This window comes from Eleutherodactylus coqui, chromosome 1, assembly GCF_035609145.1.
Source record: "Eleutherodactylus coqui strain aEleCoq1 chromosome 1, aEleCoq1.hap1, whole genome shotgun sequence".
Classification (NCBI taxonomy): Eukaryota; Metazoa; Chordata; class Amphibia; order Anura; family Eleutherodactylidae; genus Eleutherodactylus; species Eleutherodactylus coqui.
Window position 1 is genome coordinate 463,949,766 of NC_089837.1, and position 27,977 is coordinate 463,977,742.

At 42.1% G+C, this 27,977-nt stretch overlaps 1 protein-coding gene across 3 annotated transcripts in view; it reads left to right on the top strand.

Moving 5' to 3' along the window:
* Window positions 1-27,977, top strand: part of PDE1B (phosphodiesterase 1B) — a 320,979-nt gene that overhangs the window by 15,855 nt on the left and 277,147 nt on the right. For 2 of the 3 annotated variants that reach the window (XM_066584309.1, XM_066584308.1), the window contains exon 2: window positions 16,457-16,565. In XM_066584309.1, coding sequence (XP_066440406.1) covers window positions 16,457-16,565 — 109 coding nt within the window. Of the gene's footprint in view, window positions 1-16,074; window positions 16,137-16,456; window positions 16,566-27,977 lie in introns of those variants that run through there. The other variant, XM_066584311.1, reaches the window with a different exon arrangement.

Below are 27,977 nucleotides of genomic sequence, written 5' to 3' on the forward strand. Positions count from 1 at the left end.
AAGAAACTATGTAATAGGTTTGCCTTCCCTCCATCATCTACAATGATTTCTCCTTCACTATTTGTTAAAGGGCCAGTGCTCTCAGTACAAATCCTTTTGCTGTTAATGTAGTTGAAAAATAGTTCTCTTGGCGATCAGTCTTTCAGCCTCCTTCTTAGCAATTTTGATCTTATCTTTGCATATTTTGTTTTTTTCCCTGTACGATTTTTACGCTTTTTCGCTGCTTCTTGCTTCAGTAATTTAAACGCTTTCTTTTTTTCGTTTATTCCCCCCCTTACCATCTTGTTGAGCCACAATGGTTCTTTTGTTTTCAAAGGGTATGAACTGCTCACATGAGGTAATTAGGATGTTTTTAAACTTCTCCCATTTGTCGGCTGCATTGTTGTTCTTGAGGGTATTGTCCCAATTAATGTTACCAATAGTAGTTCTGAGCTGATAAAATTTTACTTTACTAAAGTTTAATTTATTTGTCGCTCCCTGATAAGGTTTCTTATTGAATGACAGCTGGAAGTTAATTATATTGTGGTCGCTGTTCCCCAAGTGCCCCTCAACCTGTCCCCCCATTATTTGGTCCGGTTTGTTAGTTAATACTAAGTCCAGTGTGGCCTCCCTCTAGTTGGTTTCCGCACAAGCTTATAATAATGTATGATTTCAGCTCCGTTATTCCAATGGCCCCTATAGTAATAGCGTCCATTTTCAGTGGCCCCAGTAGTACTAATGCCCCACCTTTATGTCCTCATCAGGAATAAAGCCACCCCTTATTGCCCAGTCATTAAAAATGCTCTTTCATATTGCCCCATGATTAAAAATGTCCCCTTTGTTGCCCCATCAATAATGCCCCACCTTGCTTCCCCATTATTAAAAATGCTGCCCCTTGTTGAGATGTCATTCGAAATGCTGCCCTTTGTTCCCCTGTCAGTAATAATGATCCCCCTTATTGCCGTGTCATTAATAATGCTCTCCCTTGTTGCCCCATCAGTGATAATATTGCCCCTTGTAGTCTAATTTAAATTTAAAACAATATACTCACCTCCTTTGCTGACTTACCTGCTCCCCTCCGGCGGTCTATCCTTCGACTTCAGTCCTTCCAAACTTTCGGGTTGTATGGTCACACATGACCGCTGCGTCTATTGTTCACAGCGGTCGCATACCACATGACCGAGCAACTAGAAATCAAGCAGGATCGGACCTGGGGACAATTTGGCGAATATACTGTTTTCTTAAAATTTGCTTTATACCTCGTAGATAAGAAGCTTAACCCCTTAGTGACAAATCCTATTTACGCCATAATGACCAATTAATTTTTCAGTTTTTTTACATCATCACATTACTAGAGCCGTAACGTTTTTCTTTTTTTTTTAATTCTTTATTTATGAATTTTCCATTTTTCCAAAACAACAAATTAAATCACCGTTAAGTAATGCAACCCAAACAGTGGTACAAAATTCCCCAATTGGATTAAGACAAAGTGCTAAATCTTAAAGCGTGCACAATAATCCCCTGGAGGTGGGCCCATTCAGGTACTACCTATGGTATTGCAAGTGTGAACTGCAACTATGCTTGATCCCGAATTTTGCAGCCCCTGTGAAGAGGGAAGATTTAATTGACCCATTAACCCCTTGAGTGGCACGCCCGGAAAATTTCCGGGGACGAGCTCCACTGCTCATAGCAACATAGCCCGGAAGATTTCCGGGCTATGTATCACTATGGGAGCTGCAGAGCACAATGCCACAAGCTGTGACAGTGTGCTCTGCCTGCACAGACCCACAGAGAACAAAGCAAGGGCTTTGAAAAACCAGCAGAAGATATTGCCGACATGTCGGCAATGTCCTGCTTTGTTTACAAGTTGCCATAGAGACCATCGGCTTGTCAGAAGCAAGCCGATGGTCTCTGTGGCAGGGAGAGCTGGTTGTTAGCTGTCAGAGGACAGCTAGGTACTAGCTCTTACAGCAGAGATCAGAGAAAACCTCCGATCTCTGCTGTGTTAACCCTTTACATGCTGCAGTCTATGTGACTGCAGCATGTAAAGGGCTGTCACTGCAGCATGTAAAGGGCTGTCACCATCGGACCCCCGGAATGTGATCAGGGGTCCTGATGGGTCCCTGTGGAAGTCCCCTAAAGGGACAAAAAAAAAAAAATTTAAAAAAAATTAAAAAAAAAAAAAGTAAAAATAAAATTTTTTAAATAAAAAAAACACTTGTCTCCCTGTACTTTCTAAAAAATCAAAAATACAATCGCACATGTGGTATCCGTGTGCGTCGTAGTGACCCAGAGAAGGAAGTTAATACATTATTTAACCCCTTAATGACATGGCCCCTTTTTTCTTTTTTCCCCATTTCTTTTTTTCCTCCCCCCTGTTTAAAAAATCACAACTTGTCCCGCAAAAAACAAGGCCTTATATGGCCATGTCAATGGAAAAATGAAAAAGTTATGGCTCTTGAGACGCAACTGCAAAACTAGTTGAAATTCAATGATTAGACCATTTTAAAAAACCTGCCCTGGTGGGCACGACAGGGTGGTAGGAAACCTGCCACTCAAGGGGTTAAAGGTCAATCCCCGACCTATTCCTCCCCACACTTCTACCCAATCCCCACCCACCCCATGTACCCTCTGTATTCCTCTATTCTCATGATAGTGACGGAGAACTTCCTAGTTTTAAACAGCTGACAGTGGTGTAACATTAGAACAGCATAAAATAGAAAACACAAACCATAGGAAAAGGGAAGAAAAAAAGGAAGAGGAAAGAAAAATGGGAAATCAAAATCTGAAAAGGAATGGAATAGAAGGGAGGCAGAGTACATCGTAATGCACAGTCTTGCATGTGTCCCTGTATTATTTGGCAGGACCTTGGCGTACTGCTGCATCCCTTTCTGAACAGTAGAGCCATAACTTTTTAATGTTTCCATCATCATAGCTGTTTGAGGTCTTGTTTTTTGCGGGACAAGTTGTAATTTTTGGGATGCACATAATGTACAGTACAACTTTTAGTATTTTGTTTTTTGTTTTTTAGGGGGATTGGGTAAAAAAAAGTGTAATGCCATCATTTTGTTTTCTGGATTTTCTTTTTAGAGCACTCAGCATGCAAAATAAATAATGTGATAACTCTATTCTCTGGGTCAGTACAATCTTTTGTTGTTTTTTGGACACTTTTTATTTAAGATTTGCTTTGTGTCGCCGCATTCGAAGAGCCATAGCGTTATTATGTTTCCATCAACGGAGCTCTGTAAGGACTTGTTTTTTGCAAGATGAACTCTGGTCTTCATTTATACAATTTTCGGGCACGCAACACTTTCATAGCTTTTTATGCCATTTTTTTTTCTAGAGGCAAGATTACGGGTCAGTATCATTACTTAAATACCAAGTTTCACTGGCGTGACTATAGGGGATGCAGAAGATGCGGTTGCACCCAGCCCAGGAGCCTTAGGAGGGGCCGGTAAGGCCTCTCTTCTCCATATAGGGAGCCCAGTACTATGAATAAAGCGTTATAGTTGGGGGCCCGGTTACAGCTTTTGCATTGGGGCCCAGGAGCTTCAAGTTACGCCTCTGCCATGTTTATATAGGTTCTCTTTTTTTTTTTTGCGACTTTTTCACACTTAAAGAAAAACACTGCATTTAAAGACCCCTAACATTTTTATTTTTTTGTCAACAGAGCTATGTGTGTGTGTGTTTTTTTTTTTTCTTTTCGCGTGCTGAGTTGTACTTTTTAATAGAACTGTCAGGACTGGGGTCCGGGATACTGTAAGTCCCTAAAAAACCCGAAACCCCTGTCCCTACCTACCTGCCCCCTGGGCAACAACTGGACGATGGTCCCTACACTCACTAGGGAAGCGGGACACGGACTGACAAAACAGACAGAAACTGGAACAAATAACACTAAGGCAAGTCAGACTATCCGGGTCGGCAACAGGAGGGTACGCGGTACAGAAGGGTTAGGCAAAGGCAAGTCTGGTGCAAAAAGCAGAGAGTCAAACGGCAGTCAAATCACACGAAAACGTGGGTGCAGCTGGAAGACCAAACTAACACTGGCAAGGATATGAGCACACAGACAGGTTTAAATACCATCAGAGCTCCTGTTCCAGCAGCTGATTGGGGCGGGGAGTCTGACAGCAACTGAGTACACCCAGCAACGCTGGGGAACCCGTCCCATCCCTGCAGGAGGCAGAGATGAAGACACGTGCTGGGTTGCCATGGTGCGGAGGATGCGGCGCTGGGCGGCACCTGCCGTGTTCCTAGCAAGCCGGCGGCGAGGAGGAGCCCGGCGGCCAGGGGAGGTAAGCAGGACCAGGTCTCCCCTGCCCCTTACAGCAGCCGCCTGGGTGGCAGGACCGACGGTGAGGGCACACATGACCCGCGAGCCGCTGGTCCTGACAGGAACCATTTGTTGATTCATGCAACTTTTTGATCGCTTCCTGTTCCATTTTTTTGGACAAGATGGGCAAAATTACCTATTTTCAACATCTATTTTGTCTTTTGCTTTCATGGCATGTATCGTGCGGGTTAAACAATGTACTATGTCTTTTGTTTGAGTTATTATGAACGCAGTAATACCAGCTTTGTGATTTTTTTTTTTGTTTTTTTTGTTTTTTTTTTGCATAGTTAAGAGAGAAAGGTGGGGGTTTGAAGTTTTTTAAATTTTGCTAGCCAGAGAGAGCCCCCTCCCTCTGTCAGCTATTTACATCTTGCAGTCACATTGACCACAGCGTCTAAAAGGTTTAATAGTGGTGAGTGGCAATTTCTCCAGCCACTATTGTTTGAGCAAGTCTAGACTGTTATCCAACAGCCAATCAATCACTCCTCCTGGAACGGGAGACCTGTGCCAGGATTCTGATGCAGTGCCGTAAAAAGGGGATATGCATTAGAATAAGGCCCCTTAATGGCCACCGTTAAGATGAGTATGGGCAGTTGTTAAAGGGATGCCTGTAGCATCCGCTACTGCAGCTGTAGGTGCGGGTGGCTCAGGGACGTGACTCTCTCATTGGGATTTTTCCCTTTGTATTGGACAGCCATCCCGTCCCTGGCAGGCTCTCACGGTACACCAAGTTGCCGCGTCACCCCGGTTCGGAATCACTGTCTTATTAGGAAATCAAAATTTGGAATGATAATTAAACTTTGTTTTATTTGCTTAGAGATATTGACATTTTTAGAATCCTTTCCAAGAGGGAACGCAGCCATATTGGTTGTCACTTTTGAATTGACTCTTAGGAAAATGAACTTAAACTCTCACTTTCTTATTGATTGAACATGCTTGCAAAATGACAAATCATCCGTTTCTAAGAAGCTAATTCAAGAGTGACAACTAATATGGCTGAACACAAAAGCGTCTACACAACTAAATATACAGATGGCAGATCTCTTATCCTTGCTGCGGCTAACTTCTAATTTACTTTTGTCCATTATTTACCTTTAGGCTAGTCTCACACAAGTGAGTTTGAATCCTCGATCGTCATCTGCACGGATGATCCGCGGAATTCCGCACACATTCAGACAAATAGAGATGAGCGAGCGTACTCGCTAAGGCAAATTACTCGAGTGAGTATTGCCTTTTGCGAGTACCTGCCCACTCATCTCAAAAGATTTGGGTGCCGGCGGGGGAGAGCGGGGAGTAATGGCGGGAGAGCTCTCCCCCCTCCCCCCCGCTCACCCCTGCTCACTCCCGCAACTCAATTCAAGTCCCGTGAAGTAGCCTGTTTGCACTATTAGTTTTTCAGCTCCCATAGAAATCGGTGGAAAACACGCACCAAAGATAAGTCAAGTCCTATCTTTTCACGCCGCACGGACCTTTTATATGCGCATTGCAGACGCATCTCCTAACTTTGGCAGGCGCGAGTATTTCGCGTGTTTAAAAATCTGCTTCTGTAGGAGAGCATTGATTCTTATAGAAGCCATCTTTTTGCGCGCCTACTCTGCGCTAATAACACGACCGTCTGAATGAGGCCTTAGGGTATTGCACATAATGCACTAATAGAAAAGTTCCCTAAATTTGACAGATCCCACAGAAAATCGGTGAGATCTGTCAAGTGTTTTTGAGATCCATAAGACAAAACGGGTCCATCCTAGCCTCTGCGGCCCCCTTAATAATGGAAGCCATGATGCCAGTGAGAACAGAGTTTCATTCTTATTTTTAAACTTAATGCTAGACTTTTTGGAGCAGTTGTCCGTATACGGTTATGTGGCATTCACTGTTCTAACGTGTGTAGAAGACCCCCTACCGGTAGTATGGTCATAATACCGGGAACACCCTTTTATATTATACCATTTTTTCTGCAGTTTACAAACACAGACTCTATAATGATGCTGAATCAGTAAAGCATTAATTGTAAGAGGATTTTTTAAAATTCTGAAAATATAGCTTAATGGTAAAATGATAAATCCCTACAATGTAAGCAGGCCCTATGAAATGATATACAATTAGGGAGCTAGTTAGCGAACTCCATGAGATGGCTTGGCCAAGGAAGATCTGCATGATTGAATTACTCTCAACGTAGGCTAACCATAAACTTAAGGCCATTGAAAGATACGGTATTCCACCTACGGCAATTAACACCACCGATCCCCACATTATAATATACATATGATAAGCCTTATTATCCCTATTAATACGGAGATAAGATATTTATGTCACTGTTTAGTTCAAGGAGAAAGAGCAATTGCATGTAATGGCACAATATGGTTTTCCATTCCAGTCTTTCCAATTATTGTCTTTAAAAGATTGTGCCCAAAGTTATCAGGAAAATTTTGGTAAAATTGGATGTGTCAAGTTGGAGTGGCTGTGAGGGCGCTTGCCCAAGATTATGGATCTGTGTTGTATAGATCCATAATACAGGCTATATACTGTAGCTGTTCATTCTGTCCTGTGATGTACTTCCAGTTTTATATGGTGACAAGAGGAAATATCTTCTCACATCCTGTTATGGCAGTATAGCATGCAATGGCACACCTAGTGCCTGTGGGGACATAAACTGCACTTGTAGTGACTCTGTGTGCCTACAGAGTTCATCCATGAGCCATTATTGTTTGTTTTGTACCTGGAGAGGAAAGCAACAAGAGTTGCAATGTGTTCCCTTTTCACTAATATCCTCCCTTCTGAATGTTCCAATGACCTTCTTGCCAACTGGTGCTGGGGTTCTTATAGACACAATACAGTTAGGCCGTCTTACAGTGCTCCAAGTTAACACTGAACAATACATTTTTAGACTCTAGTTTAAGTTTAGACCATCTATTAGTTGGCTTTGATTACGTCAAATATTGTGCCAAAATGTTGGCACAATTTTGGCATAATTTAGGCCACGCCCCTTTCCCCCTGACAAGTTGGTAGAACAGTCTGAAAGTGTCTAAAAACACATGATAAATGTGGCACCAGCATGTAAGACATTTTCTTCATATTTGGAGTAGTAAATCAGCCCCAGTACGTTTGGTCACTAGACGTTATCCTTACAGCCAAGCCATATTACATTCATTACAGGAGGTAGCTGGGTGGTTCCCAGTGAGGCAGCAAAGATTATGAGAATTGGCAGCTAAAAGAAATAATGCACAGTAGGTTTGTGGTAGAGCTGTAAGAACTCTGGGCAACCCCTTCACCATGGAGTAAAATAATAAATGGTGATATACTCACCTCTGCTCGCTCACGTTGTGTCCCGTGACTGTGCTCGGTCCCTCGCCACAGCTGCAGTTCTGCCCAGTTTATGGGACATTACAGGGGCTGCAGCTAATAACAGACCTCAGGGATTGAAGAGTGAGTTGATTTCTATAGGAAGCAGACAGCTCCATTCCCACTGCAGTGGCCCAGATTGGTATTGCAGGCCAAGTTCTCATTAAAACTAGGCTACTGAGGATAGGCCATTAATAGTTTACAACTGGCTACCGAAAGCATAAAATGGTATTAAAGAAAAGATATTGTATTCTCTTACTGTAGAAATGTGTAAAATAGAGGAAATAATTGAAAGGAAGGGTGCCCTATCTTCTGAAATCAGCTGCAGATACGCAGCTGATACTGAGCGAAAATCCGCACTAATGGTGCGGAGTCTGACTCTATTTTAGGGCTCATGTCCACTAGCAAAATTGAATTGCGGATTCCGCTGCGGAATCCGTATTCAATTTTGCCCATAGAGAATCATTGGCATCCGCGGTCAATTAAATTGAATTTTGCACCCCCGGATGGCATTTTTATAGATTTGCTATCAATAGGTGCGGATATCCGCATGAAAAAAAATAACCATTTAAAGCAAATCCGCGTGGAATCTGCTGCGGAAATCTGCAACAGATCCTGCGCAGATTGTATTTTTCTAGTGGACATGAGGCCTTAGAAGTAGAAATGCTGCAATTTGCAGTGGAGTTTTCCACTGTGGAAATTCTGCAGCCCCTCTACTATGTGTAATCCTACCCTTAGACACTCTCTGTATTCTCTTATTATATTAACAAGATATGACATTACATATATTCCTCTAGTAATCAGCATCATTTGGTGTTTCCATAGGGGTTTAAACAAAAAAAATGTTTTATTCTAAAAAGTCAAAGGGTAGCCAAAATATTTGTTGAGAGCAAAATGTTTTGTGTTGGCTGAACAGAGTGGCACATTTCACATCTCCTAAATGATGTGCAAAACACACAGGATTCTCTAGTAACTCAGGAGTGGTGTTTTCCCAGATTGATTGGCTTGGAGACAACAGTGACTACATTCATGAGTTGCCATTGACTAAATTTGACCAAATGCCCCGTTATGTGATCTGAGGACATTTATGTAACAAGAGGGCAGTGAGCAAAGCTGCCGCTGTAGTAACTGTAGGTTCCATAAATTAACCCCTTTTCTTTTTTTCCCGCGCGGATGCACTGCGGATCACCTGGGGGGGGGGGGGGGGGGAGGGGGGAATCCACAACCCCACCTCCCAGCCTTTTCCCCACCTCCCAGCCTTTTCCCCACCTCTCTAATTGATATCCGCAAATGGATGCACTGCGGATCGTACGCTCCAATAGCGATGAATGAAGCACGTCCGCACGAGACCCGCAGTAAAATGGAGCATGCTGCGATATATTATCTGCGCGTGGCATCCGTAAATCAAATTTAAAAAAAATCTGCAGGAGTTATATGAAGTGCGGACGCCCATTGCTTCCCTATGGGCGACTTGATTTTCAGATCTCATGCGAGTGTGCCACGCGCAGATTCCGCAAATGAAATTCACCCGTGGACATTGGGCCTTAACCCTTTAACCCCTGCATGACGCGGCCCTTTTTTTTCCCCATTTTTGTACCCCCCCCCCCTTAAAAAATTATAACTCCTTTAGTTATCCATCGATGTTGCTATATGAGGGCTTGTTTTTTGTGGGGCGAGTTGTAGTTTTCAATGGTGCTATTTAAAGTACCATATAATGTACTGAAAAACTTTTAAAAAATTATAAGGGGAGTGAAAAAAAAAAAAAAAAACGACATTCCACCATCTTTCAGTGTGTCTTGTTTCTACGGCGCACAAATTGCAACAAAAACGACATAATAACTTTATTCTATGGGTCAGTATGATTGCTACGATACCAAACTTGTATAGTTTTGTATTTACTATACTACTCTTTTTTTTCAAAGACATTTCATTTTTTTCAATTATTTTCGCCGTCATCTTATGCGCACAATAACTTTTTTATTTTTCCATCGACGTAGTTGTGCGAGGGCTCATTTTTTGCGGAATGTCCTGCAGTTTCCGTTAGTACTAATGCAGAATATGTACGACTTTTTGATCGCTTTTTATTGCGTTTTATTCTGGGAGACAGGGTGACTGAAAAAGTGCATTTCTGGCATTTTTTTTCCCCGGACATTGTTCACTCTGTGGTGTAAATAATGCACTACTATGATAGATCGGACTTTTACAGATGCGGCGATACCAAATATGTATTTTTATTTTATTATTTCGACTTTTTAATTACAGATATAGCAAAAGGGGGGTGATTTTAAACTTTTATTACTTTTTTTTTTAACAATTAAAAAAACTTTATTGCTCTTTTTTTCACTTTACTTTTAAGTCCCCCTGGGGGACTACAATATGCGATACTTTGTACGCTCCTGCAGTATGACGTAATTCTATAGCATTAAGTCATACTGCATTCTGACAGACAGCCCATCAAGCCACTCTCAAGGCAGCCCTGGGGCCTTTCAGAAGGCCCCTGGCAGCCATGACATCTGCACGCCTCCTCCAATCTCACCGCAGGGGGGCCATACAGGACCACCGAACAACGTTCGGGGGCTTTAAATGCCGCTGTCAGAATTGACAGTGGCATTTAAAGGGTTAATAGCCGCAATCGACCGAACGGACAGTCGCGGCTATTGCCAACGGGTGTCAGCTGTACTAAACAGCTGACACCTGTGCTGTATGCAGAGAGGTCGCCCCGCGACGTAAATGTACGTCCTGGAGCGGGAAGGGGTTAAGGATGCGGCCCTTATTTTGTTCTTGATTTCCCCCCTTTTTTTTTTTTTTCATCCGCACTTTCAAAAACTCTTATTTTTCTGCCAATGTTGCTGTCTGAGGGCTTGTTTTTTTGCAAGACTAGTTGTATTTTTCAATGGTACTGTTTAATGTGCCATCTAATGTACTGAAAAACTTTTAAACATTTCTAAGTGGAGTGAACTGGAGAAAACACCGCAATTTTGCCATCTTTGCGGTGTTGTTCTTTTATAGAGAACACTGCAGCAAAGTGATATAACTTTATTCTATCAGTATAATTGCAACGATACAAAATGTATGGAGTTTTTTCGGTACTACTTTTAAAAAATAAAACCTTTTTGGAGAAAAAAATTTCAATATACATTTAATATCGACATCTTTTGACCAACATTCTTTTTTTCTTCTGGTACCATTTTGGAGTTTCTTACGACATCTTGATCACCTTTTAATACATTTTTGCTTGGAGACAGGGTGAACAAAAAGCCCATAATTCTGGCATTTTTTATTCTACTGATGTTCATCTTGTGGGATAAATAATCCATTATTTTGATAAGTCAGATTCTGACTTTTGCAGACGCAGGGGTATCAAAATATGTTTTGGGTTTTTTTGTCTTGATTTTTTTATTATGACTACAGGAAAAGTTTTATTTTTTTAACTTTTAGTATCCTTTATTTTTTATAATGAAAAAAACCTTTTTACAGTCATTTTTGCTTCTTTTTTCTGTCTCTACAAGGAACTTGACTTACGATTAAGTGATCGCTTACACCTAAGGGCAGACTCACACGAGCGTAATTTCATCATGTATTACGCGGTGAATGGATTCAATAAAAGTACATTGATTTTCCTTGATTTACTCACAATTGCGTTTTTTTTAAATTGCGTACAATACGTGTGTAAAAAAGAACGCATCATGTTCTATTTTACCGTGCATTATGTGTGATGGCTAATGTTCTCTATGGGTACGTAATAAACGCTGTACATATGCAATTGGAGTGCGTACATGCGCCATTTATAGGCAATGTTGTGAAGCGGCATAGCTGGAAATGAAAAAAAAAAAAAGAAACAAGTCAGACTGCGCATGACAGCGTGCGTGAGATACGCTGTCATGTGCAGTGCAAAATCGCTGGCCTATGCAGTGATATGTCTGCACACCGCCAGCTCATACAGCGGTAAAATACTGCGGCATGCACGCAGCGCTTTACCTATACGTTTGTGTGAGCCGGCCCTTACACTGCAATATATGGTATTACTGTTGGAATTCTATTAGGACAGGCCACAGGTGCATCCTAATAGGCAGAAATATATGGCAGCTCTGGGGACCTTCAGAAAACCCTGGGCTGCTATGACAATCAAATGGCTCTTTGCAATATCATTGAGGAGTCACCCATTTAAATGCCACTGTCAGACTTGATTGCCGCATTTAAAGCATTAACAGCTGCGATTAGCATTAGCTTTGATTGCATCTGTTGCTGGCTGGTGTGCTATCAAAGTCAGCTGGCACCTACCATGAATGGAGCAGGATCAACTCCCGATGCTAGAGGGTATACATGTGTCAAGGGGCTAAACTCTTTCAGTGGTTTTGCCATCACCATGTCCTCAGGCGGAGAATTCTATAGTCTCAATGCTCTTACAGTAAAGAACCCTCTGTTATGTTGGTGTAAAAACCTTCTTTCCTCTAGACGTAGAGGGCGCCTCTTTTTCACAGTCCTAGGTATAAATAGATGATGGGAGAGATCTCTGTATTGTCGCCCGATATATTTGTACATAGCTTTTTGGTTGACCTTTTTTTTGTAAACCAAATAATCCCAATTTTGATAACCTCTCTGGGTATTGTAGTCCACCCATTCCATGTATTACTTTAGATGTTGTCTGCTCTAGCTTTGAGTACTGGTGCCCAAAACTGTATACAAGTATACACTATTCAAAATATGCCAGAAAACTGTCTTAAATGCTCTGCGCCGAATTTACATATATGTGTTTTTAGACGATTTCAGACAGTTATCTTGACTGGTCCGGCAAGCAAGCGTGTCCAAATTCTGCCAAATTTCTGTAAACTGGTGCAATATTTAACATACACTAAGCCAACTAATAGGTGGTCTAAACGTCTTAAAAATCGGTATAATTTAGTGATAAATATGACGTTTTAAGACTGTCTGGTCTACGTTTGCACTGTCTAACTTTTAGACAGCATTAGTAAATAAGCCCCAAAGTTCTCATCATGTGCAACTGTATCTCTTTTGATGCACCCTATGATCCAATTTGCCTTGGCAGCAGCTGCCTAACACGGGTTGCTCCATTTAAGCTTGCTGTAAAATAAAATCCTTTTCCACATCATTGTTTCCCAGTGGTTTCCAATTGTGGGCTTAGTCAGATGAGCTTTGTAAAGCCCTTCCCTGAAAATCATCCCTAGCTGGTGTAAAAAATAAAATAAAAAATATGTATATATCACCTTCCGCCGCTGTCGGGGCTCTGGTGCGTCTACTCTCTTCCATGCCAGGACTGCTTTGAAGCACTTTCTGATGGCCGGGGATTTAGAGATCCCCACCTCCAGAAGTGGCTGAGCGCTCAATCAATCACAGGCAGCACTCAGCCATTTATTGAATGACAGCTGAGTGCTGCCTGTGATTGGTCACCGCGCTCAGCCAATCAGAGGCAGTGCTCAGCCATTCATTGAATTCATTGTGACTTTGACTCAGCAAACAGTTGATTGGGACAGGTCATGAGCAGCTAACCCCTATTGATAAGCTATTAATGACCTATCCTGATCAGAAGTCATCAATTTTTTTTTTTTATATGGAGAACCCCTTTAAGACACATTTTGATAAATGTCCCGCAATATATCAATATAGACTCTAAAGTAGGGATGGTCAAACTGATTTTCACCAAAGGCCACATCAGCCTTAGGTCAGACTCTCACGACCATATGGTAGAATGCTGCATAAAAATTGCAGCATTTTACCGGCGTGTGGAGCTGCGCATCACCGCATTTGTAATCGCTTAAGCCTGTGCATTATAGCTGTCATGCACTGGCTTCTTGGTTTCTTCTTCTTTTTTTAACTTTCCTCATATTGTCTCTAAGCAACGTTGCATAAAAACTTCGCACATACGCAACCTAATTGCTTAAGTACAGCGTTTTCGGATGTACCCATAAAGAACAATTGGGCTCTATCGCATGTATGCTACTACACGATGAATATACGCAAGTGTGAATGGATCAATGAAAATCAATGTACTTTCATTGACTCCATTCACCACATATTATGCGCGTGTAATATGCAATTAAATTACGCTTGTGTGAGCCCAGCCTTATGGTTGCCTTCAAAGGGCCGATTGTAATTGTAAAAAAACGGGATATGGCCGCAGTAGTAATAGTGACACCAGTAGTAATAGGGTCCCCCATAGTAGCCCCAGTAGTGATGGGGTCCGCCATAGTGGCCCTAGCAGTGATAGCATCCCCTAATAGTGGCCCCAGTAGTAATAGTGACCCCCCACAGTAGTCCCAGTAGTAATAGTGACCCCCCACAGTAGTCCCAGTAGTAATAGTGACCCCCCACAGTAGTCCCAGTAGTAATAGTGACCCCCCACAGTAGTCCCAGTAGTAATAGTGACCCCCCCCCCCCGCCCACTGTAGTCCCAGTAGCAATAGTGACCCCCACAGTAGTCCCAGTAGTAATAATACTGGCAAACCAGAATCCCTACAAGCATTCTACTCGTCTAGCCTGCAGCTCCGGGCCGGTGGAAGCCACTGCTGCGTCTGTGACCACTGACCTCTTTTCTTGGGACAGTGCATGCAGACACGGTGGGGGAAGGTCAGAGATCACAGTCTCTGCCCTGCTGCCGCCGGGCCATATAAAACAAAGTGGCAGACTGGATTCAGCCCGCGGGCCTTGTGTTTGACAGGTGTGCACTAAAGTGACACATTATGGGAGATTTAACAAAGTTACTGTAGTACAATGGAAAACTGGAACAGCTGTCTACAGCAGCCAATCGGCTACAGTATAGAAATATGAGACTAATGACCGGATTGGTTGCTATGGATAATAATTCCACTTTTCTTGTACACTTATTTCGGTACATCTCCACTATTCCAATTTCAGTGCATTTATCTTTCTATAAATCAGTACCTAACATTGAGTTTAAGGAGGCTGAGATATGTGGAGGTGCTTGTGACTTAAAGGGGACCTGTTACATCCTTTGACAAGCAGATGTGCCCCTGCTTATTCCTCTGCTCTTTATATTTTGGAGACCTCCCACTTGACAATGGACTAGTATTGGCTCAGACGCCATTGGGAATGGTGGAAAGGAGGAGGGGGGGGGGGGGTAAAGCAAAGATTAAAAATGTGCATGAATCAGCAGGAATGTGGCTATTAAATTATGCAGTTGGTTCCTATAATGTGTCATACACATTGGATGAAAGTTGGCCTAATACCCAGGACTAGTCAAGGGGTGTCCCAATTCTTCTTCAACCATGCATGTGAAGAAAGATGGACTGGACATTGAGTCTGGCAGCAGTTTATTCGCCTAAAGTCGATGTATATGGGTGAGTTAGGAGGAATACACTAGTTGTCACCCAAATGTGTGTATGTACATGCTTCCATGGTGTGCATCATCCCTTACCAGGGGGTCTGCTGTTGGGGTTCTTTTCTAACTTGCAAGAAAAACACGGCATTATGTTTATAAGTGTAGCTGATGAAAACCTCTGTAGAAATATTCATAATGCCGTCTCATGCGAGTGTCTTTTTATATTCCGCTCACAATAAACCGGCCTTTATCTTAAAAGATAAATCAGTCACTCAGCAAATGTTTCCTTCATATCCATACTACTACTTATCTCCTGAATAGCAATGGGGATTGTTCTGGACGCCTCGTTACATTTCCATGTCAGTGACATTTCTATAATTCCGGTGCAGAATACAAAGTATATAAGACGGTCCGCTACTAAAAGGGCGAATGTGTATTTGCAGCGTGTTGCTTAGCAACCCATTGAAAGCTACATTATCTGTGATTTTGGAATATATATATATATATATATATATATATATATATATATATATATATATGCTAATAACAGGCAGCTATAGATGACTTGTCCTTTTATGCCAAATATTTAGATGTGGACACTCCATAGTGGTTCTTTTCGGCTAGCAATACTTTATAGGCTTTCCTCTATGCTACTGTATGTTAATTAGAGAGTCCTGTATTGGGTTTAATAAGTGCAACCTCTTTAATCCATTGCAAAGTATTCTCATGCTTTTTGGTGCAGTGCAGTTTTATGCTGACTACGGCATAATCCCATGTCACATTGCCATGGTAGACACATGTGGCACCTCTGGAGAGAAGGACTTTTCCTACGGGTCATACAGAAATCCTGCAGCATAGATGTCTTAGGGGAGGTGGGAATAATATGTGCAGGCATTGATAACCTGTTAGAGTCACTGAGGGAGGTTCTTCGGTGGATTAGAGGTATACCATACTCCTATCTCGTTCAGTAACACGCGTACAGATCCCTCTGCAGAAGGGGCAGGCGTCCTGCTTCATGCTATCGCTGCTATTAGTCCCCCCCTCCCTGCTGCCCACATTTATCCATCACAGCACAAGGAGAATGGACTGATTTCCCTGAAGGACGCAAGGGGAGACCACAGAACATGTGAGCGAAAAATAATTTGCGTGAACCCCTTCCTACTGGCACAGATCTGCCCTGGCACTTAAAAGGTTGATCCTCCTATTGTTTTTTTGGTATGTTTTTTTAGGAACTGTGTTTAAAGCAGCGATTGTGCATCATGTTGGGTCCTTATTGGAACTATTCGTCGCTCCTTAGCAATTATTTGGCCCCCCTTTTTTGGTCACTGTATCGATCAGTCAGTTCTTAGTGCTAAACCAGGGATGTCATCAGTCATGTTGTATGTATAACGGAATATTTCATCACATGGTGAACTGTGGATTCGGCTGCCTTAACGTACCTACGAGGCGCTAGATGGAATAAACATGTATATCATAAGACTGACATGTTTTTCCTTGTTTTTTTTGCGCAGGAATGATGGAGGCTCCCAGTGTAGACAAAGATTTGCTGGAAGGATGCACGTCTCCATTTGAGCTGAAATCGGCCCCGAGCAAGAAGATGTGGGTCAAACTACGAGCTCTGTGAGTACCTGGCATCGGAAGGGTTAAGGGACTTCCTTCCCCACATGCGCAGACCACCCATAGGAATCCCATCTTTGCTGAGAAATGGTGATTTCCATCTCGCCTGCTGCAAAAAAAAACAAACCAAAAAAACAAAACAAAAGCGTTTGGCACAAACCACTAAATGCATTACAAAAAAAATATTTTTTTAATGATTTCACCGGACATTGGGGGTGCAAATACTTGTCATGTCGCTGCATTTAGCACAATTATTATTTTTTTCTCTCCATGCATTTTGGAAGAGAAATGAACGCAGCCATGGCAATGCACTAATGCTAACATCACCATGGCAACCTCCAGTGTAAGATTCTGATTAACCCCTTGATCATAACCTGCACCGTTTGTCTTTGCAGATAAAGCTTTTTAAGTGTCTATTACTTGCACCGCGTTCTTCATATGTCACCTGCTGCTGTTAATAATGCATCTAATTGCTCGGAATATGTTAATGTGTAGATTGTTTGCTGGCGATGTGATTACCGCATGGATTGTTGGTAGCAAATGTGAAAAAAAAGTACATTCTTCAGACTGGTCTTGTAAGTGTGGAGATTTGGGTTGCAGTGTTTGCACCAACAGAGTGGATTTGATGTATCTTTTTTTTCTGCTGCTGTTTATGATTTGTTACATTTGTTGCATCCTATTAGGATTCTCTTTTATTTGTTTATTATGTTACATAGTAACAACCACATAGTGTTAGACTGCAAACAGCAAGATAACTTAAACCTAGGGGAAGGCAATGACAAGAGTTCCCTTCATGCACTTTTAATGGTATGGATAAGGTCCAGTACTCTGCTTTAGGTAAACTGCTTGTACCCCAGGTGATTGGGAGTATGGTCCATACTGCTGATTGTGTCATAGGCCGATGACACTGGAGGTATTATATTGGCAGATGGACAGGAGGGTTGATGGTAAATTGGCTGACTCAAAGTAGAAGAATAATTTTAATTACATGTATTCTCAATATTTTCTTATTTACTGCTGTCTGTTTTAGCCCAGTTTGCTGGTAAAAGTAATTCTGCTCAACTGAGACAGGATCGGTATTATTGTATCTTGTCACCGACAGGATCTGCTTGCTAACAGTCTTTAAAGGGGTCGACCCACAATAAAGATCAGAACTATTGCATAGATCATAATAAATTTGACAGTATTTGCATTGACTTGCTGTTAAAAAAAAGTTCCAGTGTATCGTTGTGACATTTACCGATATAGTATGGCGCCACCTTATGACAAAGTGTATAGCAATGGGCATGTCCACTTAAACAGGTTGTGCCAAGTTATCAAATTATTCCCTATAGGGAATAACTTCATGATCACATGGGTTCCAACTACTGGGACTCCCACTGTTTTCGAGAAGGGGGGGTCCTGAAGGTCCGTGCATTAATAAAGATGGAGTCACAGGTGCATGCTGCCACTTCATTCATTTCAATGGGAGAGCTGGATATTGTTGAGTATGAGTATTCAGCAATCTCTGGCACTGTAATTGAAATGAATGGAGTGACGATGTGCATGTGCGACCACTTCATTCCTGCAGGTACCTTCAGGGCCCCCATTTTCAAGATCGGTAGGGGCCGCAGAAGTCGGACCTCCATGAACATAAAATTATCGCCTTGACACAACCCCTTTGACAAGTTGAGTGTTGGACACTCTCCTCGCTGCTAGGTCTCTGCGTAGTGATATGAAACCTTCACAAGCTTTAAGTCTTTACTGATTTATTTCATTAGATTTTCATTGGTTTCTATGTGGATTGCATACTGTGGATGTCACAAAATATACAGTATATTTTCACTAGTCTGAATCCCATGGTACCTATCTGTAGCGAAAGGAACTATATTGTGAGTTACCAGAGGGGGAAGGAGATTGATTCTGCTCAGAGGCTGCTTCCAGCAGCAAAGATTAGCAACATTTTAGCAGAATTTCTGGACAGATAGTATTAAAGTGATTCCTAGGACAGCCCATTTAACATTTTAGACCCAACTTCACCTTTAAAAGGGATCAGTCAGGCAGTGCGAGATTATCTTTAGATGCAGTTGTGCATTCAGAAATCACATTGAACTAATGAAAAAATGCCAGGATATGTTAAAGGGAACTTGTTGTTACCTTTGGGCCCCATAAACTATGTTATGGGGCTTAAAGGTGAGAGAACAGGGAGTCAGGGGAGCTGTGTTGTATACTCATCCAATTCACCGATCCTGTGAAATTTGCACATGCACAGTCTGACTACTTTCGGCTCGGAGTGTGAGATCTCCAATAGAGATGAATGGGAGAGTGTGTGCACAGAGTTGGCCGATAGTTCATGGGGCTTAAAGGTGGTGACAGGTTCCCTTTAACTTGCACAATTGTATAATTGTAGAAGCTTGCCACATAGTTGAACATCGTCAATTAGGGATAATTGAAAATGTGCAGTATGTCACGGTACCAGCTGTGGTATTATATAAGCACTGTAGCTTTATTGTTTGGGCACTATATATCCCTTACTGTATGTTATGCAGGGGCATAGTGGAAGCATTATGTGGGCATTACATGTTGCTTTTGCTTAGCAGTGATGATATTAAACTGTATGGACCTATTACACCTCGTTTACACAGACTAAATGCTGTCAGATCCACGTTTTTTTTTTGGACCTGGATCTGACCCAGTTTGCGTGTTGATTTTGTGGCGAAACATGTCAATTCTTTTTTTACAATGCGTGTAGAAAAATCTGTGCTGTATGAGGCCCAGCGTGAATTTTCATAGCATTCTACACTATGCTAAAAGGATGTGGATTTGTCGTCGGAATCCACAGCAAAATTCCTCTGTGTGAACGAGGCCATGGGGTATGTGCGTACACAGGGCATATTCCACAGCGAAAATATGCTATGGATTTTGATGTGGATCTGCACCAAAATCTGCATGTAAGACATTGTGCTGCGGATTTCACCTCCTCTTTTGAAAAGATGAAAATACGTAGAATATATTGACATGTTGCGGATTTTTAAATCCACACTAGAGATGAGCGAACGTACTCGTAATGAGTACTTACGCACCCGAGTACCGCCATTTTCGAGTACTTCAGTACTCGGGCGTAAAGATTCGGGGGGCGGGGAGAGGCGCGGCGGTGCGGGGGGGAGCAGCGGGGAACAGGGGGGAGCCCTCTCTCTCTCCCTCTCCCCCCCACTCCCCACTGCTACCCCCCGTGCCGCCACGGCGCCCCCCGAATCTTTACGCGCGAGTACTGCTGTACTCGAAAATGGCGGTGCTCGGGTGCGTAACGAGTACGTTCGCTCATCTCTAATCCACACCAAAGGTCAATTTGTGCTGCATTACATTGCTCTTTGGATTTCCTACAATCCGTTCCACTGAGGAAAGTTCACAATGTATCAGCCACAAGGGAGCATACCCTTAGGCGCAATAATGGTATTACGTCACTGCAATAAAAAATCTCAATGATGCATTAACAGGTGTTTTGCCCAGGTCTTCAAATCTCAATCTTGCCCTGGCAAAGACTAAAGAGACCCTGTTAAAATACTGTTTATTAAAGCCTAGGTGGAGCTATGTGAATAACGCTTGGGGGAAACAAACTTTGACACTAGCTAGACATGTTCCATACCTCGGGGGCTTTCTTGGTACTGTCTTTGAGAGAACTGCATTGAAAGTACCTATAGTACCTAGATAGGTCTAGTGCCTGTTTATTTCTCCAATGCAGGAAAGTTGTTCTAACCAGCTTACTGTGGGGGAAGCTGTGTTGACAACCAATATGCTAGTAGTTACTGCTCCTACCAAGTTGTCACCTAGCTTTCCCACACTACTGGTAAATATGGCTAGGGATACATCTCCTGCTCCTGTTCTGACTGAATAGCTAGTCAGGTTTGTATGTTGGGCATGTAGGAAACTGCACACCTCCTTCTTTCCAAAGTGTAAGGATTGTCACCCAACTATCTGACTCAACAGGAACTTTAGAGGACAACTCAAGGACTTACATTTGCTAGTATTTTCCTTCATTTTAAGCGGCATGTCCTGTTATCTCTGATGCTCATAGGCGTAGACAGGGAATAATTATATATACAAGCCGGGGTGTGACTTATAATGGGTAAGAGATAGTATTGATATCCACCTTGTAATTACCTAGCACAAAACATACATGGCCAGTGGCACAAGCGTATCAGGCCATGTTTACACTTCAATTCTTTGACCTTTTCTGAACATTTTTGTTTTTCCATCCCCATCTTGAAAGAGTCATAACTTTTGTATTTTTCCATTTATGTAACTGTGTGTTGGCTTGTTTTTTGCAGTGTGAGCTGAAGTTTTTTTGCTAGCATTTTGAGGTGCATAGGTCTTTTTAATCACTTTTCATTCCTTTTCTTGGGATGGGAGTTGACCAAAGATCAGCAATGCAAGCATTTTTTTAACCACATTCAGTGTGCAGGAAACTAATAATGTTTTATATTTACCCCTTAGTTTTTACATATGGGGTAGGTTTAGGGCTGTATTTTTTTTTTTCCTTCTTGTGTTTCATTTTTTTCTGCAACATACAGGCTGTTTTTTAATACCTTTTTTGTCACTGTAATTTTTTTTCCTATATTTCTGTTTTATTAGGAGAAATGTGCAGTAAAATAATTTTTAAAAATCTTTATTTTAGCATAAACATACTAATTTTTATAAATTGAAAATAAATTAAAGTATACGAATGGGTTCACTATTTTGTTCTGGACACTTTGTTACATAAATTGCATAATCTCAGATTACAGGGTGGATATGGTGACATGATATGGTGATATGTATGTATGTGTATGTGTGTGTGTGTATATATATATATATATATATATATATATATATATATATATATATATCCCCCTAGTGTGCCAATCGTCATAGGCAGAGCTGAACTGGGGTCTGCTAAGACCTTGCAGCTCTGCCATGATGGGGATGACAGACGATCAAGTGATCGCCAGGTCCCAGGCGGGAAACAGCACTGCTGCTTCCTATATTCACTACATAGAGCTTTATGTAGCCTGCAAAAGAGAAGGCAGAATCTGGTCCTCGGCTGTCTCTTATAGACGAGCATTGGACCTGCTATTGCTATATTGCAGAGCCTTAAATCCCATGCAGTATTTTTACTAACATCCAGGATTAAAGCTCAGAACTAAGGACTGTATATTTATGGCACCTGGTCTTCAATAATCTTTGTGCTTTTATATTTTTAAACATTTCTTTTTTTTTACCTTTTTCTTTTTGTCTTACAAAGGGGCTTTACCCCACACTCGCTTGTATAATACACTGCAATACTTCTGTTTTGTGCTGTTAGCGTAATCCTATTACACCCTGCATCTGAAAGATGAAATGGTTGGCAGAGGGAGCACCATCCCTCTATGTGCTTAGATGTATCTGTCACTAATGATGCAAAATACAGAATAAAGTGTAGACGTGTCTTTACAAATAGTCCACGGTCACAAGGATTTAATCTGCCTTTTTGAGTATAGTATATTCCAGTTGTTGATATTTCTGTGTTGCAGTATTGCATCTAAATCTTTGAAATATTTAAAGAGTTTGTAAAGGGTATAAAAGTTTGGAGTCCAAGAACGGGGTCCCATGACGCCCTCTTCTGCTCACTGTGGGCTTGCTGCATCCACCCTTAGTGATGCGGAAACATAATGGAGCAGCGGTCTCACATGTATGGCACCATTCCATCATTTCAGTGGGGCTGACAAATAGCGGTGTACTGAAAATGAATGGCGGAAGCACTGCGCAAGCCCACCGCCTCTCCAATGTCCAAGTGAATACACAGGGAGAAGGAGAGGGAGACACAGAAACCCTGTTCTCAGAATTAGTGGGGGTCTTGGGACTGAGACCTCCACTGATCAGGGTTCAATCATCTATCCTATGGGACAGGCAATAAAAGTTAACTTTGGTACGACCACTTTAAATCTGAATGGCTAAAATGCAGCAAAACTAGCAATAGTGCCTATATTAATTCTGTATTCAAATTATATCCATACGAAGCGGTCAGCAAAAATGTTCATTGTAATTTGCTCCTAATTTATCCGCAGAACAGATAAAGGCAAAATTCTTTCTGCAGAGAAATTTATTCCAAGACCTCGCACCACATGGGTTAGCGTGGAACTAATTACATTTATGACTGTAGTGCCGCTATTGCTTTGACTTACATCGCAGCCTTGTCCTTGGGAGCACAGATGTACACGCCATAAGTGTTTGTCTTCTTCCTGATGAGCTGTGTGTTACTATTGAATGGGAACCCGTTACCCATATGCAATGGAGGCAGGAATCCCTGCTATAGGCAATACTATCTCTATAGGTTCCCTAGAAGCCGATTCCATCATGGGTGACCCTAGATCCGAGGGAATTTAGAGCTATTTGCACTAAGTGTTTGCTTCTTCTGTTTGTAGGATAGAATGAAGCTTTTTCCATATTGATTTATGTTCTTGAGGATGACTTTCAATTTAAAGGAATAGGAATATGAAAATTTTCCTGATTTACCCCACTTTCCCTCTGCAGTGAAAATGCAGTGCTAAATATTAAATGCATGGGGCTGAGACTGTAAAATTTGCATTCAAAAACTACATGCTCGTGATGGCTTAGTGGGATTTTTACATTTTTTTCTAAACTGTAACCTAGCTTACCTGTTACATGTTTAATGAAAAAAGATGAAGGTTTGCTATCCTATTAGCCAGTGGATACAATTGTTATTGCTTGTAGTAAGAAAAAACAAAACGATCTTGTAGATGTGTTACTTTTTAACAGAAAACAAAAAGAAATAATGTTACAGCGAGCTTCAGAAACTACTTGGGTCTCTTCATCAAGCGTGGTTTAACAAACTATATCTGAAGAAACACATACATATACACAAAAGAGCAGAGACAGGATGTGTTCTATTGACAATCACCAAATAACAGAACAAAACGAGGAGCTTGGAGAGTAACCATCCAGTCAGCGCATTCTGCTTCATGCGCTGTCCATAGTGGCATCGGGAATCAGCTGATTGGCGGGAATTCCGAGCACCCCGATGATCATTGATTAATAACTTGTCCTCAGGACAGGTCATTAGTAGAAGAGAAAAAAATCAAAAACATACCAAAACCCCTTTTTAACTGACCTTCTAGTCCTGGACAAACAAAGATGGTCAAATCACTTCTCTAAGGTGGACATGTCTTTGTCCCATTATGTGGCCGTGATCACTGTCGAGATTCTGGCCTGTTAATTGTACTGGTGAGAAAAGATAGGACTTGCCCAAGGGTGTAACTATAGGGGGTGCAGGAGGTGCGGTTGCACCCAGGCCTAGGAGCCTTAGGGGGCCCATAAGGCCTCTCTTCTCCATATAGGGAGCCCAGTACTATGAATAAAGCATTATAGTTGGCGGCCTGTTACAGGTTTTGCATCAGGGCCCAGAAGCTTCAAGTTACGCCTTTGGACTTGCCCTATCTTTCCCTAAGGTAGTATTAACTACGTTCAAGAAAGAAAGGACAGGACTAGAGATGAGCGAGCATACTCGTCCGAGCTTGATACTCGTTCGAGTATTAGGGTGTTCGAGATGCTCGTTACTCATAACGAGTACCACGCGGTGTTCGGGTTACTTTCATTTTCTTCCCTGACAAATTTGCGCGCTTTTCTGGCCAATAGAAAGACATGGAAGGCATTACAACTTCCCCCTGCAACGTTCAAGCCCTATACCACCCCCCTGCAGTGAGTGGCTGGCGAGATTAGGTGTCACCCGAGTATTAAAATCTGCCCCTCCCGCGGCTCGCCACAGATGCATTCTGACATTAGTTCAGGGAAAGTGGTATCTTGGTGGAGCTGCTATAGGGAGAGTGTTAGGAGTATTTTAGGTTTCAAGAACCCCAACGGTCCTTCTTAAGGCCATAGAAATCGCAGATCGCACCTATGTGCGATCTGCAATTTCTGTTCTCTTCTCTATATGCGCTCAATGGGGCCGGCGGCAGCGCCGACCCCATTGAGAACATATAGAAGACAAATCATTCTTCTCTGCCACAGCTGTAACAGCTGTGGCAGAGAAGAACGATGTTTGCCCATTGAATTCAATGGAGCCAGCAATACAGCAGGTTCCACTGAAAGCAATGGGCTGTCGGCGATCGCGGGATGAATTGTCGGGAAGGGGTTAAATATATAAGCCCTTCCCTGCAATTCATCCAGAAATGTGTTACACTCGGGATTCTCACTAATCAGCTGATTTCCAATGCCGAAGTCACTACAGACAGTGCAGAAAGCAGATTGCACAGACCATACCGTAGCGACCCGGGTTTGTATTGCAGATACCACGTTGAATTCATTGGGAGCTGCACCTGCAATATCAACCCAGGCTGCTGTGCTACGGTCATTGCAATCTACTTTCTGCTCTGTTTGTAGTGAGCATGGCATCAGGAATCAGCTGATCAGCGGGATCCCGAGTGGTGGACTTCTGAAAAACTCTCAGACAACCCCATTAGGGCTCACTCACACAAGCGTATTTTGACTGCATATTACGCACATATTCACTGCATATTTTATGCACTTGTAGATTTTATAGCTTGTATTATGTGTACAAATAGCCCATTATGTGTGTAATATGTGTGAAAAGAGCAGGTCTCAATGGCCCAATGGGGTTATAGCACTGCGTGTTACGTATGTAAAAAATATGTGCGTAATACGCAGCCCAAATACGCTCGTGTGAGTGAGCCCTTAAACGGGTTTTTTTGGGACATTACTATTGATAGTATATAGATCCTCAGGATAGCTCATCGATAGTTGATCGGTGGGGGTCTACCACTTGGAATCCTTGCCAATCAGTCATTCGTACGACCTGCTGTCAGTGTGGGCAGTCAACTTTACAGTGGCCCAGGTTGTAATTGCTGGCATAACTCCCATTGATTTCAAGCAAACACTTGTACAGATGGGTCAACTTTTAACTTAGTTTGAATTTTGTTACATTCTACAACTTTTTACAATACCTATTTAATAAAATGTCGCACTATCTGGTGAAAAAAATATACATTAATACTTTTTTTAATCATCTTTCTGCATTGTGCCATTCCTCTATTATTCCTACTTGAGATTTATGAATAACGTGACAAGTAGGTGTTGTCCTTCCCCTTGTCAAAGGGGTTTGTCCCTATACAGTCAGCACTGATTGGAGACAAGTAATATCTAGTTGCTAATTTAATAATACAGTTTTAGTAGAGAAAATCAGCACCAGAATTTACCCCAAAAATCCTCATGTGGATTTTAGTTCGGGTTTCAACACGGAATTCACTTACTGCATTTCAGTAATACAACAGTGAAAATCTGCATCATTTTCGCAACAAATCCATATTATACTGTACTTTGCTGCAGAATTTTGGTGTGAAATCTGCAGCAAATCTGCTGTGTGTAGACTTACTTAAAGTGGTTGTCCGGATGTAAACTATTAATGACCTATTCTTAGGATTGTCCATCAGTAGCAGATCGGCGAGGGTCTGCAGCCTGGGACCTATCAGCTGTAAGCTAGGCCTTTGCGCTCATGTAATGAGCTGCTTTCTGCAGGAAGCAGACGGCTCCATTCTCCCTGCAGTGGTCAGGTTTAGTATTGCAGGCCAAGTTCCCATTCACTTCAATGCCTGTACTACCAAACCTGACCACTGCACTGGGAACAGAGCTGCTTGCTTCCTGCAGAATTTAGCTCATACAGTGCATGAGCACAAAGGCACAGCTGATCAGCAGGAGTCCCAGATGGCAGACCTCCACAAATCAACTATTCTATCCTAAGGATAGGTCATCATTAGTTTACAACTGGACAACCCCTTTAACAGAGGAACAATACAATGCAGATTTCTTAGAAATGATGCTTTGCAATTGTTATTTCATGAAGAATACAAGTATTTACTAAAACATGTAGAGAGAGCGGAGCACAATCATCATTGATGTCCCATTCAATTCTTCACCAGAGTCTCCAGTAGACCTGGCATGAAGTTTCAGACAAATCTCGTCTGGCATTGCAGATAGACCCCATTATAGCCGATCGGTTCAGTTTGGCACCTGTATGTAGCAGACCTGATAGTTCCAGTATTTTTGTTGTTCGGCTACGAGGACGGAGCTGACTAATGTAAATCACACCACAGGCAGGGTGTGGATGTAAATGGGCACTAAGTAGCATCTCTAGTGTTGCAATCTGAATCGCCTGTATTCACATATAGGGTAGCAGGGAAACTAGTATAGTCATAAAGCAGACGGCTGACAGATTTGCAGGATGATCGAGAAATCACCTGCATCTCTGCGTGAGGATCTGGTAAAGGAGGTCCGGAGAGGTCTTCTGACAAGCGGGATGGACTACATACCTTTATGCGGCGTCCCTGCTGACTCCATCACCAGACCTTTGCCATTGGTTCCTATAACTTACAGATTCCAACTCTAGTCTATTCTCAAGTCTACTGACGTCACCCTTAATTGACAATGGGTGCTGGAAACCGCCCACTTGACAGTAAACTATTTTCTGTATGTAATGGGAGCCATCGTGGCCGAATTAGGGGATCTAGAAGAAATATAATGGAATGGTTGTGAAGCATTTTTACACGTAGAATCACATACTGCTCGAAGTGTTATAATACAGGAGCCTGATCTCCAATCTGTTATCATACAGCATTCTGCTTATCATTAGCTAACTGCATTGGCTGAGTGCATAGCAACAGATTGATCTCTTTGTTGTCAGTTTCCCAGTTTTATGCTCATTTAATTTTTTAATAATTCTTTCAATGCCCATCGGATCTTCCAGATTATATTTTGCATTTTGATATTCTGTCGTTCCTAATTATTCATTCAGCTCAATGTTTTCATGTTCTACAAGGCATGCACGCCAAATGTTCGAGGAGTGATAAAGGAACTGATCGCTTAAACCATTACCAACATACAGAAGTGCAGTTTACTGTTGTGCGGTATCTGTAATACAGGCGCTGACATACTAGGCACTCGGGGCCATCCATAGTATATCTCACTGATTCATACTGTTGTACACAATGAAGCATATGGAGCAAAAACTTACTTTGCCACCCTGTAATACTGGAGGCACACAAAGGTGCGATATAACAGGCAGATCTGTAACGCGGATCCGTATTATCGCAGTGTTCATGAGGCCAAATACTGACAATTATCAGTTTTTGCTAAGTTGTAGCTTGTACAACAACAAATATAGCTGCAGCAGATAGAACCCATTGACTTCAATGGGTTCTTTCACATGTGGTTTTTTTCCCCGAAAAAATTGCTTTAGTTTCGGACACATTTCGCTGGGTTAGACGATACCACCTGGGCCCACCTACCAGGTCAGCTGAGCCACTTATTGAGTCAGCTGCCCCGCCTACTCAAACATGGCGTCTCTCGGATCGCGCCAATGTAAGCGGTCTCAGCAGCATAATGAAGTAC